The 15,880-nt window shown below is 42.6% G+C and overlaps 1 protein-coding gene across 2 annotated transcripts in view; it reads left to right on the plus strand.

Annotated features, from left to right (window-relative positions):
* The window catches only part of LOC123991305 (protein FAM163A-like), a 30,908-nt gene extending 15,870 nt beyond the window's left edge, over nucleotides 1–15,038 (plus strand). Inside the window, exons 1-3 of one of the 2 annotated variants that reach the window (XM_046292790.1) lie at nucleotides 12,036–12,171; nucleotides 12,312–12,426; nucleotides 12,548–15,038. In XM_046292790.1, the coding sequence (XP_046148746.1) occupies nucleotides 12,334–12,426; nucleotides 12,548–12,943 (489 nt within the window). In that variant the 5' untranslated portion in view covers nucleotides 12,036–12,171; nucleotides 12,312–12,333 and the 3' untranslated portion in view covers nucleotides 12,944–15,038. Of the gene's footprint in view, nucleotides 1–12,035; nucleotides 12,172–12,311; nucleotides 12,427–12,547 lie in introns of those variants that run through there. The other variant, XM_046292782.1, reaches the window with a different exon arrangement.
* The last annotated feature ends 842 nt before the right edge of the window (nucleotides 15,039–15,880 follow it).

Consider the following 15,880-nt stretch of genomic DNA (forward strand, 5'->3'; position numbering starts at 1 on the left):
CTGAAACCCCACCTCTTTAAGGAATACCTAGGATAGGTTAAGTAATCCCTCTCACCCCACCCCCATAAGTTTTAGATGCACTATTGTTAAGTGACTGTCCCACTGGATGTCATAAGGTGAATGCACCAATTTGTAAGTCGCTCTGGATAAGAGCGTCTGCTAAATGACTTAAATGTAAATGTAAATGTAATGTGATTGCATGTGGAATGTGTTGATGTCCATGACTGTTTGGGGATAATGTTCAGTGACAGTGTAACATCGCTAGGCCTATGTGGATGTGATGTCATGTGTGAATGTGATCTGGAAGGGGTGTTTGGAATACATATCCCTGTCTTGTGACAGGTTTGTGTGTTATGAATGTGATTTGCATTTGTAAAATATAGCGCCTTTCACTAGGTCTTCAAGAGCTCTTATCGTTTTATAGGGGAAACTCACTCCATCCACCATCAATGTGTAGGCCTAATACTTTGCCATGAATTGCTAAATGTAAAAAGATGGCTTACTGTGCATCCAAAATGGCACCCTATTCCCTACATAGAGCACTATATAGGAAATAGGGTACAATTTTAACCGTCAGTGTCTTATCCAATTCAATTATTCCCTCTCTCTCCTCACTCTCTTCTCTCTCTCTAATCCTTTAATTAATTAACAATGGCATAAAATAAACTGGATCAACTGAAGTGGATAGTTGGCTTGGGAGAGGACAGTTAGTCTCTCTATTAGTCTGTACTGCAGATGGTCTTTATTAGTCTGTACTGCAGATGTTCTCTATTAGTCTGTACTGCAGATGGTCTCTATTAGTCTGTACTGCAGATGTTCTATATTAGTCTGTACTGCAGATGGTCTCTATTAGTCTGTACTGCAGATGTTCTATATTAGTCTGTACTGCAGATGGTCTCTATTAGTCTGTACTGCAGATGTTCTATATTAGTATGTACTGCAGATGTTCTCTATTAGTCTCTACTGCAGATGTTCTATATTAGTATGTACTGCAGATGTTCTCTATTAGTCTCTACTGTAGATGGGCTCTATTAGTCTGTACAGCAGATGTTCTCTATTAGTCTGTACTGCAGATGTTCTATATTAGTATGTACTGCAGATGTTCTCTATTAGTCTGTACTGCAGATGTTCTCTATTAGTCTACTGCAGATAGTCTATATTCGTCTCTACTGCAGATGGTCTTTATTGGTCTACTGCAAATGGTCTTTATTAGTCTCTACTGCAGATGGTCTCTATTAGTCTATTGCAGATGGTAACTATTAGTCTACTGCAGGTGGTCTCTATTAGTTTACTGCATATGGTCTCTATTAGTCTACTGCAGATGGTATCCATTAGTCTACTGCAGATTGTCTCTATTAGTCTGTACTGCAGATAGTCTCCATTAGTCTACTGCATATGGTCACTATTAGTCTACTGCAGGTGGGCTCTATTAGTCTATTGCAGATGGTCACTATTAGTCTACTGCAGGTGGTCTCTATTAGTTTACTGCATATGGTCGCTATTAGTCGACTGCAGATGGTTTCCATTAGTCTACTGCAGATTGTCTCTATCAGTCTACTGCAGTTGGTCTCCATTAGTCTACGCATATGGTCGCTATTAGTCTGTACTGCAGATAGTCTCTATTAGTCTACTGCAGTTTTATTGCTGTTAGCGTTAATCATAGAATTACATACATACCTTATTTATGGTATCTTTGTGGTGTCAACAGTCTAAAGCACTGGATGTCATGTGAAAGACAGTGAAGAACCGGATGAAAAATGAGACAGCAAGGGAGTGAGATGGGCTGGATGAAGAAACAACAGGTTAATGGGATGAGAGATGGAGTGAGATGGGCTGGATGAAGAAACAACAGGTTAAAGGGATGGGAGATGGAGTGAGATGGGCTGGATGAAGAAACAACAGGTTAATGGGATGAGAGATGGAGTGAGATGGGCTGGATGAAGAAATGGAGTGAGATGGTTAAATGGGATGAGAGATGGAGTGAGATGGGCTGGATGAAGAAACAACAGGTTAAAGGGATGAGAGATGGAGTGAGATGGGCTGGATGAAGAAACAACAGGTTAATGGGATGAGAGATGGAGTGAGATGGGCTGGATGAAGAAACAACAGGTTAATGGGATGAGAGATGGAGTGAGATGGGCTGGATGAAGAAACAACAGGTTAATGGGATGAGAGATGGAGTGAGATGGGCTGGATGAAGAAACAACAGGTTAATGGGATGAGAGATGGAGTGAGATGGGCTGGATGAAGAAACAACAGGTTAATGGGATGAGAGATGGAGTGAGATGGGCGGGATGGGATAGGAGATGGAGTGAGATGGGCTGGATGAAGAAACAACAGGTTAATGGGATAGGAGATGGAGTGAGATGGGCGGGATTGGATAGGAGATGGAGTGAGATGGGCGGGATGAAGAAACAACAGGTTAATGGGATAGGAGATGGAGTGAGATGGGCGGGATGAAGAAACAACAGGTTAATGGGATAGGAGATGGAGTGAGATGGGCGGGATGAAGAAACAACAGGTTAATGGGATGAGAGATGGAGTGAGATGGGCTGGATGAAGAAACAACAGGTTAAAGGGATGAGAGATGGAGTGAGATGGGCGGGATGAAGAAACAACAGGTTAAAGGGATGAGAGATGGAGTGAGATGGGCTGGATGAAGAAACAACAGGTTAATGGGATAGGAGATGGAGTGAGATGGGCTGGATGAAGAAACAACAGGTTAATGGGATGAGAGATGGAGTGAGATGGGCTGGATGAAGAAACAACAGGTTAAAGGGATGAGAGATGGAGTGAGATGGGCTGGATGAAGAAACAACAGGTTAATGGGATAGGAGATGGAGTGAGATGGGCTGGATGAAGAAACAACAGGTTAAAGGGATGAGAGATGGAGTGAGATGGGCTGGATGAAGAAACAACAGGTTAATGGGATGAGAGATGGAGTGAGATGGGCGGGATTGGATAGGAGATGGAGTGAGATGGGCTGGATGAAGAAACAACAGGTTAATGGGATGAGAGATGGAGTGAGATGGGCGGGATGGGATAGGAGATGGAGTGAGATGGGCTGGATGAAGAAACAACAGGTTAATGGGATGAGAGATGGAGTGAGATGGGCTGGATGAAGAAACAACAGGTTAAAGGGATGAGAGATGGAGTGAGATGGGCTGGATGAAGAAACAACAGGTTAAAGGGATGAGAGATGGAGTGAGATGGGCTGGATGAAGAAACAACAGGTTAAAGGGATGAGAGATGGAGTGAGATGGGCGGGATGAAGAAACAACAGGTTAAAGGGATGAGAGATGGAGTTGAGAGATGGGTGGATGATGAAGAAACAACAGGTTAAAGGGATGAGAGATGGAGTGAGATGGGCGGGATGAAGAAACAACAGGTTAATGGGATGAGAGATGGAGTGAGATGGGCTGGATGAAGAAACAACAGGTTAATGGGATAGGAGATGGAGTGAGATGGGCTGGATGAAGAAACAACAGGTTAATGGGATGAGAGATGGAGTGAGATGGGCGGGATGGGATAGGAGATGGAGTGAGATGGGCTGGATGAAGAAACAACAGGTTAATGGGATGAGGAGATGGAGTGAGATGGGCGGGATTGGATAGGAGATGGAGTGAGATGGGCTGGATGAAGAAACAACAGGTTAATGGGATAGAGATGGAGTGAGATGGGCTGGATGAAGAAACAACAGGTTAATGGGATAGGAGATGGAGTGAGATGGGCTGGATGAAGAAACAACAGGTTAATGGGATGAGAGATGGAGTGAGATGGGCTGGATGAAGAAACAACAGGTTAAAGGGATGAGAGATGGAGTGAGATGGGCTGGATGAAGAAACAACAGGTTAAAGGGATGGGAGATGGAGTGAGATGGGCTGGAGGATGGAGATGGAGGTGAAGAGGTTGATGAGACGCTAGATTAGAGGAGTGTGTGTGTGTGAACCTGTGTGCATGAGCATGTGCGAGGGAATAATGTGTGTTAGTGTGTGTGTGTGTGTGTGTGTGTGTGTGTGTGTGTGTGTGTGTGTGTGTGTGTGTGTGTGTGTGTGTGTGTGTGTGTGTGTGTGTGTGTGTGTGTGTGTGTATGAAAGGCTGTTTTAGGAAGCTAGGCTTGGTCAGGGTCGACGAAACATCTCCCCAGCGTCATGGCAACAGAAATGTGTGCGCGTCAGCTCATCGATCGGCACACTTATAATGGTGATAGAGGGAGAATGATGAAGGGCTGTGTTGACAGGGACCAACCTACAGTCACACACACACACACACACACACACACACACACACACACACACACACACACACACACACACACACACACACACACACACACACACACACACACACACACACACACACACACACACACACACACACACACACACACACACACACACACACACACACACACACACACACACTGTCTTGTACAGCTAACCTTGTGGGGACAATTCAGTCCCATTCAAAATCGTATTTTCCCTAACCCCCCTAACCCTAACCCTAACCCTAACCCTAACCCTAACCTAACCCTAGCTCCTAATCCTAACCCTAAACCTAATTCTAACCCTCACACTAATTCTAACCTTCACCCTAAACCCCCTAGAAATAGCATTTGTTGTTTGTTTACTTCTGGTCCCCACACACTGCATCTCTCCAGGACCGAACTTCAGAGCCCTTTTCCTCTTAGATTGTTGACATAAAATGGCATGAGCATTCTACGTTCTTACATAATTCTGCAAATCTGAGGACATTTGGAACTGCTTACGTAAAGTCCTTACAATGGGCCCTTCCAGAAAAGTGTCCCTAAATGTACTTGGTCCATTGACAGAGACAGTGCGACTTGGTGCGGCAGCCTGTTTGTGTATTGCAGTCTTATCAGTGTTTGGGCTCTTCAGGCTGTGTAAGGGGATTGAAGGCTGCGACGGGCCATGGTATTGTTTCTCTAATCTGGGCCCAGCGGTGGTGTGTGTGAGTGGCTCATCCAGCTCTCTCTCCCTCCCTCTTTCTGTATTCTGTGTGTGTTTGTGAGAGAGCGAGAGAGAGAGATAAATTCAGACAATGTTTATGTGTGTGTGTGTGTGTGTGTGTGTGTGTGTGTGTGTGTGTGTGTGTGTGTGTGTGTGTGTGTGTGTGTGTGTGTGTGTGTGTGTGTGTGTGTGTGTGTGTGTGTGTGTGTGTGTGTGTGTGTGCGTTCACATGTGTAGAATCTCTAACAGGAGCCCATGTCCCGTGACATACATGGTGAAATAGCCAGGATTAGCTCTCTGCAAATATTGAAATGACATAACAAATGGAAGGGATTGTTCCATACTGATGGGATGGTTCCATACTGATGGAATGGTTCCATACTGATGGGATTGTTCCATACTGATGGGATGGTTCCATACTGATGGGATTGTTCCATACTGATGGGTGGTTCCATACTGATGGGATGGTTCCATACTGATGGGATTGTTCCATACTGATGGGATGGTTCCATACTGATGGAATGGTTCCATAATGATGGGATGGTTCCATACTGATGGGATGGTTCCATACTGATGGGATGGTTCCATACTGAATGAATGGTTCCATACTGAATGAATAGTTCCATACTGATGGATGGTTCCATACTGATGGAATGGTTCCATACTGAATGAATGGTTCCATACTGATGGGATGGTTCCATACTGATGGGATGGTTCCATACTGATGGAATGGTTCCATACTGATGGGTTGGTTCCATACTGATGGGTTGGTTCCATACTAGTGGGATGGTTCCATACTGATGGGATGGTTCCATACTGATGGAATGGTTCCATACTGATGGGATGGTTCCATACTGATGGAATGGTTCCATACTGATGGGATGGTTCCATACTGATGGGATGGTTCCATAATGATGGGATGGTTCCATACTGATGGGATGGTTCCATACTGGTGGGATGGTTCCATACTGGTGGGATGGTTCCATACTGAATGAATGGTTCCATACTGATGGGATGGTAAACTTCTTAGTGCTGGGAGATGGTCTGGTGTGTTCTGTGTGTGTCCCCATACCTGTCTCCTTCAATCACATATATTGCGGTTGTGTAGCAATAACCTTGGCCCGTATTCATAAAGAGTCTCAGAGTAGAAGTGCTGATCTAGGAACAGGTCGATCCTGTCTATTCATTATAATCTAAAAAGCAAAACTGTGTTACAGTCAAAAAACTATGTTTCAATAGTACTTAGATGAGGAAATTAGATTATCACTCACTCTTAGAAAAAAGGTTTCTGCAGCTGTCCCCTTAGGAGAACCATTTTTGGTTTCATGTAGAACCTTTTGTAGTTCCAGGTAGAACTCTTTTGGGTTCTATGTAGAGCTCTCTGTGGAAAGGGTTCTACTTGGAACCAAAATGGGTTCTACTTGGAACCAAAAAGGGTTCTACCTGGAACCCAAATGTTTTTTTCTATGGGGACAGCCACAGCACTTTTTTGTAAGTGTGTACCACTGATTTCAAAGGAACTTACAAAGTAATATGACAGCATGCATGAAAGCTAACTTAAAGCAGAGTGAATATCTTGATTTAATCAAGTTATTAAGTGGAGGAGGCCTTTTGAAAAGATTGCCAATATCCATTTTTACCTCAATTGGCCAACTATTAGACAGGCATAGTTGTGCACCCAAAAAAGATGTTACATCCACGTCTGAGCAAGTCATTGCCCACAGCTGGAAAGATGCAGGTGGACAAAAACAGACATGACTGGTCACTTCCTGTTCGTGCTTCTGACAGGAAGTGGTGGTGCACAGTGGAGCCTAGGACCCCTGCTGTGGCGGCCCAGCGTCCACCTGCTGCCGTCTGATTATATCTCATTAGACTGACTCCACTAATCCAATCTGCCCTGTTGCTCAAACTAAATTCTGTCTGGCTGACTGGGGGCCCACACTTCCTCTATCAGCGCACACACACACACACACACACACACACACACACACACACACACACACACACACACACACACACACACACACACACACACACACACACACACACACACACACACACACACACACACACACACACACACACACACACACACACACACACCACGTATGCTGCTGCTACTGTCTATTATCTGTCCTGTTGTCCGGTCACTTTACCACTACCTATATGTACATAGCTACCTAAATGACCTCGCACATCAACTCGGTACTCGCACTCCCTGTATACAGTGCATTCGGAAAGTATTCAGACCCCTTGATTTTTTCCACATTTTGTTACATTACAGCCTAATTCTAACATTAATGAAATGTTATGTTTATGTTTACCCCATAATGACAAAGCTATTATTTACATAAGTATTCAGACCCTTTGCTATGAGACTCAAAATTGAGGTCAGTGTCACACCCTGACCACAGAGAGCTTTTTATTCTCTATGTGATTAGGTCGGGGTGTGACTAGGCTGAGTAATCTAGGTGATTTCTATTTCTATGTTGGCCTGGTATGGTTCCCAATCAGAGGCAGCTGTTTATCGTTGTCTCTGATTGGGGATCATATTTAGGCAGACATTTACCCTTTGTGTTTTGTGGGATCTTGACTTTGTATAGTTGCCTTTTGTGCATTTATTGTTTTCTTTGAGTTTCGCTTCATAATAAAGAGGATGGAACCATATCACGCTGCATCTTGATCCACTCATTATGACGAGCGTGACAGTCAGGTGCATCCTGTTTCTATTGATCATCCTTGACATGTTTCATCAACTTGATTGGAGTCCACCTGTGGTAAATTCAATTGATATGTCATGATTTGGAAAGGCACACACCTGAGCTACAACCAAGTAATGAGGTCAAAGGAATTTTCGGTAGAGCTCCGAGACAGGATTGTGTCGAGGCACAGATCTGGGGGAAGGGTACCAAAAAATGTCTGCTGCATTGAAGGTCCCCAAGAACACAGTGGCCTCCGTCATTCTTAAATGGAAGAAGTTTGGAGCCACCAAGACTCTTCCTAGAGCTGAGCAATCGTAGGAGAAGGGTCTTGGTCAGGGAGGTGACCAAGAACCCGATTGTCACTCTGACAGAACTCCAGAGTTCCTCTGTGGAGATGGGAGAACCTTCCAGAAAGACAACAACCTCTGCAGCACTCCACCAATCAGGCCTTTATGGTAGTAAGCCACTCCTTAGTAAAAGGCATACGACAGCCCACTTGGAGTTTGCCAAAAGGCAACTAAAGACTCGTAGACCATGAGAAACAAGAATCTCTGTTCTGATGAATCCAAGATATAACTCTTTGGCCTGAATGCCAACCGTCACGTCTGGAGGAAACCTATCACCATGCCTACGGTTAAACATGGTGGTGGCAGCATCATGCTGTGGGGATGTGTTTCAGCTGAAAGGGACTGGGAGACTAGTAAGGATCGAGGCAAAGATGAACGGAGCAAAGTACAGAGAGATCTTTGGTGAAAATCTGCTCCAGAGCGCTCAGGACCTCAGACTGGGGCGATGGTTCACCTTCCAACAAGACAACAAAGTACACAGCCAAGACAACACAGGAGTGGCTTCGGGACAAGTCTCTGAATGTCCTTAAGTGGCCCAGCCAGAGCCCGGACTTGAACCCGATCGAACATCTCTGGAGAGACCTGAAAATTGCTGTGCAGCAACGCTCCCCATCCAACCTGACAGAGCTTGAGAGGATCTGCAAAGAAGAATGGGAGAAACTCCCCAAATACAGGTGTGCCAAGCTTGTAGTGTCATACCATCAGAAGACTCAATGCTGTCATCGCTGGCAAAGGTGCTTCAACAAAGTACTGAGTAAAGTGTCTGAACACTGTATCGCCATGTTATTTTTACTTGTTATTGCTATTCGTTAGTCCACCGTGTATTTACTCCACCGTGTATTTACTCCACTGTGTATTTATTCCACTGTGTATTTACTCCACCATGTATTTACTCCACTGTGAATTTATTCCACCGTGTATTTACTCCACTGTGTATTTATTCCACTGTGTATTTGCTCCACCTTGTATTTATTCCACTGTGTATTTACTCCACCATGTATATATTCCACTGTGTATTTATTCCACTGTGTATTTACTCCACCGTGTATTTATTCCACTGTGTATTTACTCCACTGTGTATTTACTCCACCGTGTATTTATTCCACTGTGTATTTACTCCACCATGTATTTATTCCACTGTGTATTTACTCCACTGTGTATTTACTCCACCATGTATTTATTCCACTGTGTATTTACTCCACCGTGTATTTATTCCACTGTGTATTTATTCCACTGTGTATTTACTCCACCATGTATTTATTCCACTGTGTATTTACTCCACTGTGTATTTACTCCACTGTGTATTTATTCCACTGTGTATTTACTCCACCGTGTATTTATTCCACTGTGTATTTATTCCACTGTGTATTTATTCCACCATGTATTTACGCCACTGTGTATTTGCTCCACCTTGTATTTATTCCACTGTGTATTTACTCCACTGTGTATTTGCTCCACCTTGTATTTATTCCACTGTGTATTTACTCCACTGTGTATTTGCTCCACCTTGTATTTATTCCACTGTGTATTTACTCCTCATGTCACTATTTCTATTTGTTGGAAAAGGACCCGTAAATAAGCATTTCACTGTTATTCTACACCTGTTGTCTACAAAGCATGTGACAAATAAAATTGGATTTGATTTGGTTTAGTTAAAAAAATGTGTGTGTGTCGTGTGTCTGTGTGTCTTGGTCTTGGACTTACCATGTGTCTGCATGCCTGGCTGAGCACTTGGTTTTGAGTGTGTGTCAGCTTGCAGTGTGTCAGTCAGAGTGTGTGTCAACTTGCAGTGTCAGTCAGAGTGTGTGCCAGTTTGCAGTGTGATCTATGTTAGCCCCTGTGGCAAACAGTCTATATACGACTATGGTGTGTGTGTCTGTGTGTGAATGTGTGTGTGTCTGTCAACAATCGACAGCCAAGATGGTGTGTACCCATGTTTCTATGCACAGTATTTCAGCCTATACCTAACTATACACTAGAATTGGCATCTGCCTGTCTGTCTGTCAGTATGACCAAAGTGTTCAATCTGACATCACCTGGATAGGTTGATTCCTAGGCATATCTCAGCTCCTTATCCCTCTGATTATGAGTCAGTGCTGTGAAACACACCACAGATAGCAGAGAGACTGACGACTCAAATATATGAATAACTCCCTTAATAAATCCCTTAATAACTAATAACTATTTGATGAAGAGGTTCTTGTTCACCACCATATTGTGATAGAAATAGAATGTATTGTTTGGACTTGGTGTAGCCCAGGTTACAGTGTAGTGGTGGATAAATAATGACAGTATATGGCACAGCTACAGTGAGAGCTCATCATTTGAATGGTAATTGGCTGAATTTGTCCAGATAATTCCAGTCTGGATACATCTAAGGAACCTACAGTAGAGCAATGTACTTGGTCTGAATCATCTTCAGGGTACACCTGCATGCACTTGGTCTGAATCATCTTCAGGGTACACCTGCATGCACTTGGTCTGAATCATCTTCAGGGTACACCTGCATGCACTTGGTCTGAATCATCTTCAGGGTACACCTGCATGCACTTGGTCTGAATCATCTTCAGGGTATACCTGCATGTACTTGGTCTGAATCATCTTCAGGGTACACCTGCATGCGCTTGGTCTGAATCATCTTCAGGGTACACCTGCATGCACTTGCACTTTCAAAGAGTGTAGTGACTGACGTCTGTACAACGTCATCCTGGATGTGAACTATTGTTTTTGTTTTTCGGACATGAACAGCACACTGATGTCTTTTTCATTCTCTTACCAGTTTGTACATTTGCAGCCCCATCTTGTGGCAAGGATTTTTACTTCAAGATAACTTATTTTTATTATATAAATATCTATATTTTTTTTCTTTTCTTCAAGATAACTTATAAGGAAGTGTAGCCAGGAAACAGTAACATGGAGATTTAAATTTTAAAAAAAGTTTTTTCCTAGCCATCGTACTTCTACATCTTTTCCTAGCCATCGTACTTCTACATCAACATTGCTTGCTGTTTGGGGGTTTAGACTGGGTTTCTGTACAGCACTTTGTGACATCTGCTGATGTAAGAAGGGCTTTATAAATAAATGTGATTGATTGATGATATGAAATGATATTGGATTCTTTATTTCTTGTTGTGTTAAACAGGGCTTAGTTTGGTTTGGTCTCGAGACGATGACGCTGTGTATCATCATCTCCTCCCGCCCTGGGGTTTCCTCTCCCGCCCTGGGGTTTCCTCTCCCGCCCTGGGGTTTCCTCTCCCGCCCTGGGGTTTCCTCTTCCGCCCTGGGATTTCCTCTCCCGCCCTGGGATTTTCTCTCCCGCCCTGCAGTTTCCTCTCCCTCCCTGGGGCTTCCTCTCCCTCCCTGGGATTTTTTAAATTTATTTTTTTAACCTTTATTTAACCAGACAAGTCAGTTAAGAAAAAAATCTTATTTTCAATGACGGCCTAGGAACAGTGGGTTAACTGCCTGTTCAGGGGCAGAACGACAGATTTGTACCTTGTCAGCTCGGGGGTTTGAACTTGCAACCTTTCGGTTACTAGTCCAACGCTCTAACCACTAGGCTACCCTGCTGCCCCATTTCCTCTCCCGCCCTGGGGTTTCCTCTGCCGCCCTGAAGTTTCCTCTGCAGGGGCCGATCTGTCATCGAGTCTTAACCCCCCCCATTCTCTTATCAAATGAGATGTCATTGAGAATACCAATGTCCTGGTCCAATAAAAACCAAACAAGTAATGAAATGAAATAGTAGTAAGAGAGGAGAACACCTCCACTGTTACAGAAGGCTACTGTACACTACAAGCAGGCATGTTGCAGTATACTAATCATTGACATTGTCTGAGATCATTGTACTGCCCATGATCTTCTCTCTTACAGGTTTTATTGCACACTTTGCTGAACGTGAGAGCCACTTTCATCCCAAGAACAGGGTTTTTTAATCGTGGTCCTAGGGACTCAAATTAGTTTTTGCCCTAGCATTCACACACCTGATTCAAATTAAAGGCTTGATGAGGAGATGATTAGTTGAATGAAGGGTGCTAGGGCAAAAACAAAAATGCACATCCCAGGACCAGGATAGAGAAACACTTCCATAGAACAACATATTCATGTTTTATGATATTCAGTTCGTCTGGGTCATGTTCTGAATGAAATGGAAAGGTACTATCTGAACATTAGAACACACATTCTCGTTTTCCGTTGCAAAACATTTTGCTACATTGTGTCCTACTGAATACGACCCAGATTTCTGTTTGTCCAGTGGCCATCTGTGATGATTGTGCCACTTCCTGTGCCTTCAGAGTTTGATGGAGAGCTGGTCGGATGACAGCTGGAACTGTTGTCATAACCGGAGGAATTCTCGCCACGGTGATACTCTTGTGTATCATAGCAGTGCTCTGTTACTGTAGACTCCAGGTAGGTGTGTGTGAGAGAGAGAGCAATATTAAGCCTCAGAATCACTACAGTCTCTGTTCACTTATTTACTGTCACAACATCCCTCCTTCTGTCTTCCTCCCTCTTCCCCTCTGCCTTTCAGTATTACTGCTGTAAGAAGAATGGGTCAGAAGGGGATACCAGCTCCGTCACGCAGCCCCACTTTGCCTGCAACGCATGCAGTGCTCCCGGGGTGGACGGGACGGCCGTCACTCCCCTCTCCCTCTCCCCGGAACTCCCTGCCTCCCACGCCACGGGCCCCCCACGTAACTACTGCCCCACCTGTTCGCCCTACGAATCACCCTTCTATATCCGAACCACCGACGAGATGCACAATGGCGGCGAGCGCATCACCTACATGCCCACGCACTATGAGAACCCAGCCCTGGCTCTCGCCCTGCCCTCCCTGCATGGCTCCCTGCTGAGCACCAGCCAGCATCGCAGCAACCCAGCACCGGACTTCTACACCAACACTCGCGCTATAAGTACAGACGTGTGACCCACTTCCGATGTCCTGTTGGCTCATTTGGTTGGAGCGTGGTGTTTTCTACTGCAGGGTTGTGAGCTCAATCCCTGCATAGGCCATGCACTGTACACAGAACATTTGTTTATTATTGCTTTGGATAAAAGAGACTGTTTTTATGAGGGTAATCTCTGGTAGCCACTGTGTCTCTTTGCTGACAACTAAAGAGAAGAGGATGAAAAAGGAGCATTGAGAGACAACATGAAGCGTTGACCCTTTGACCTGGTCATGCACTTCCTTGTTCTTTCTCCCTACACTGTGTCAGCTAGCTTCCTGCTGGATTTGAGCACACTCAAACAGTATTGTTTTTTAAACAGAGGTAGCTATTAGGTTTGTTGCTGTTTAATTAAAAACTAAACAATTTCTTGTAATACAGAGGCAGGGAGCATCCCTTAGTGTTCAATATACCAAGACCTATACGCTGTCTGGCGATGTAGTGTGTGGGAATCTAATCTTCACTGTTCGAGGGCTATCGATATCGTGGTTTTACCTGGACCTACTCTTGTCATTTCCCTGTATCTGCCAAAAGAGATTCTGAACTACAAATAAAAGCAAATTGCATTTTCAAGTGAAGGTATTCAGAAGAAACGTAGCAAAAATAGTGAAGAGACCCTAACTCCTTCAGAGCTTTCTCTATGCAAGTTCTATGCACGCAAAACCCGAATTGGTTGGAGAGAAAAGTATAACATGCAGCTGTCCAGCTTGTATGTTTTTTTCCCTCCAAATGTTTGTCATATGTAACTGGAACTATTGAAAGACTGTTGTCTATTGTTTTATGTTATTGAAAGAGGTATGCAGCCTACCATGGCTACTTTTGAGACAATGGAATTTGATCACATAATATAATAACTAGAATATTACAGTTTAAAGATAGTTTTCAAGTCAGGACAGGGGCATTTTGTAAGTGGGTGATGCAGTATTGCAGTTAGTGATGATTTGTCTGTCTCTGCACCTGTGTCATTAAGTGGACTACCATTCTTTGTGTAGAACACTGAAGCTACAGTACAGTTCAAATTGTATTTCTCTTCATTGACAATGATGCAAAAAGTTGGAAATGTATATATTACCAAATGCATTGAAAGCATTTCTATTTGTTTGTCTCTTTGATTAACTGGCTGACTTTTTGGATTCGGTCATGATGCATTTTGAATTGGGGTGTGTAAGTCTGGTATGATTTAGATGTAGTTTGTGCCATTTGGAGTCCGCACTCTTCTGATCATCTAATTGTTGATTCTATGAACTGTACACATCCATGTATTTACACATTTCAGTGTTTATTTCATCTTATGAAGAACTTGAATTACAATATTTATGTAATTGGTAACTAAATACATAATTATTAACCTTGTTATATGTCACTAATTTTTAACCAATTATTAGACAACATTGCTTTGCCATGTAGGATATTATTTTGCCCTGGTGTCTTATGTTTTAGTGTGAAACAGCAAAAAAAATGACAGACATGTATGATAGGGGTGATACTAATTTTACTATAGGTTTCTTAAAGCACCTCCATCAGCTACTTCTGTATAGAGCTGAAAAGCCCTATCATACCTGTGACAACAGCAATGCTCATATGGATACAACGATACCAACATAAACATACGTGTCTATTAAGTCCTTACACTTTTGATTAGATGTTACAGATTTTTTTCCACCAGTTCAAGGCTTGTACTTGTATTTTTGTCCAACATTAAATAAAGGAATGCATATATTGGAAAAAAATGCTGTAAGATGTAGATTGAAGAAGGAAGCTGTTATAAAATGATTGTCCATGAAAAAGCAGTTGTGTGTTAGGGCGTTGTTTCTAGTGTTTATTTGCTCTTTAAAAAGGGGTGAAAAATGTGTGTCTGTTCAAAAGCTTCAATAAATCTGTCAATTTAAATCCGAAGAAAGACAAAACATTTCAATTGAGAATATCTACCTAATTACATGCCCCATAAGAATACATTTTCATATTTAATTCCTGTTGGTTTAGTTTATTCATAAAATAACTAACATTTAAAAAAATACTATGAAATATTAAAAGAGAAAAAAATATATACATATCTCACATTGTTACCTTGTGACAATTAAAGATTTATAACTGCTTGAAATATATTTGTTGTCCATATTGTACACACACACACACACACACACACACACACACACACACACACACACACACACACACACACACACACACACACACACACACACACACACACACACACACACACCCTGCTCAAAGTAGCTAAAAACAAGCCCGTAAGAAACTTCCAATTTAATGGATGTAACAACAATGTATTGCAATTGTCTGAAGCATTTTCCAACTTTCCGTTTTCATATTTAACCAAAAATGTTACAATGAATAAATTATATCACACCACCATCCTTTCTTTCCCAGAATCGAATCAAATAAGAGCAATAAAAGCATTGATTTAAATATACACTGGAGATGACAGATAGGGGGCGTTGTTTCGAAGTCACCATGCCTCCATCTTGGCACTCCCCCACCGTTATAAAAAATATTTTGGAAGCTATAGAAAGGAATTTATTAACGTCTACATTTGATACTGCCATGTTTATTCTATTACAGACACCTTAATGCATACTTTAAATATATTATGTGAGCTAAATATACAAATAAAACAAGAACATTTTGAGATGACTAATGTTACTGTCCCCACTACAGCAATTTTGTCCTTTAAATATTTAATTGAAATACTGTAGAATTGGCCGACCGGTGGCTACAAAACCTTTCAATGGCCAATAAATAGCATCATCAATCCAGTATAAATATAAATACAATATAAATCAATATAAATACATGTTCCCCTCAAAGTTAAAGAATGTCACGTGTTCTAAGGGGATGTCAGGTTACCTACTTAAATCAGTAATTTACTTGTAATGCATTTTATGTTTCTTCAGAAA

The sequence above is a fragment of the Oncorhynchus gorbuscha genome, linkage group LG02 (genome assembly GCF_021184085.1).
Source record: "Oncorhynchus gorbuscha isolate QuinsamMale2020 ecotype Even-year linkage group LG02, OgorEven_v1.0, whole genome shotgun sequence".
Classification (NCBI taxonomy): domain Eukaryota; kingdom Metazoa; phylum Chordata; class Actinopteri; order Salmoniformes; family Salmonidae; genus Oncorhynchus; species Oncorhynchus gorbuscha.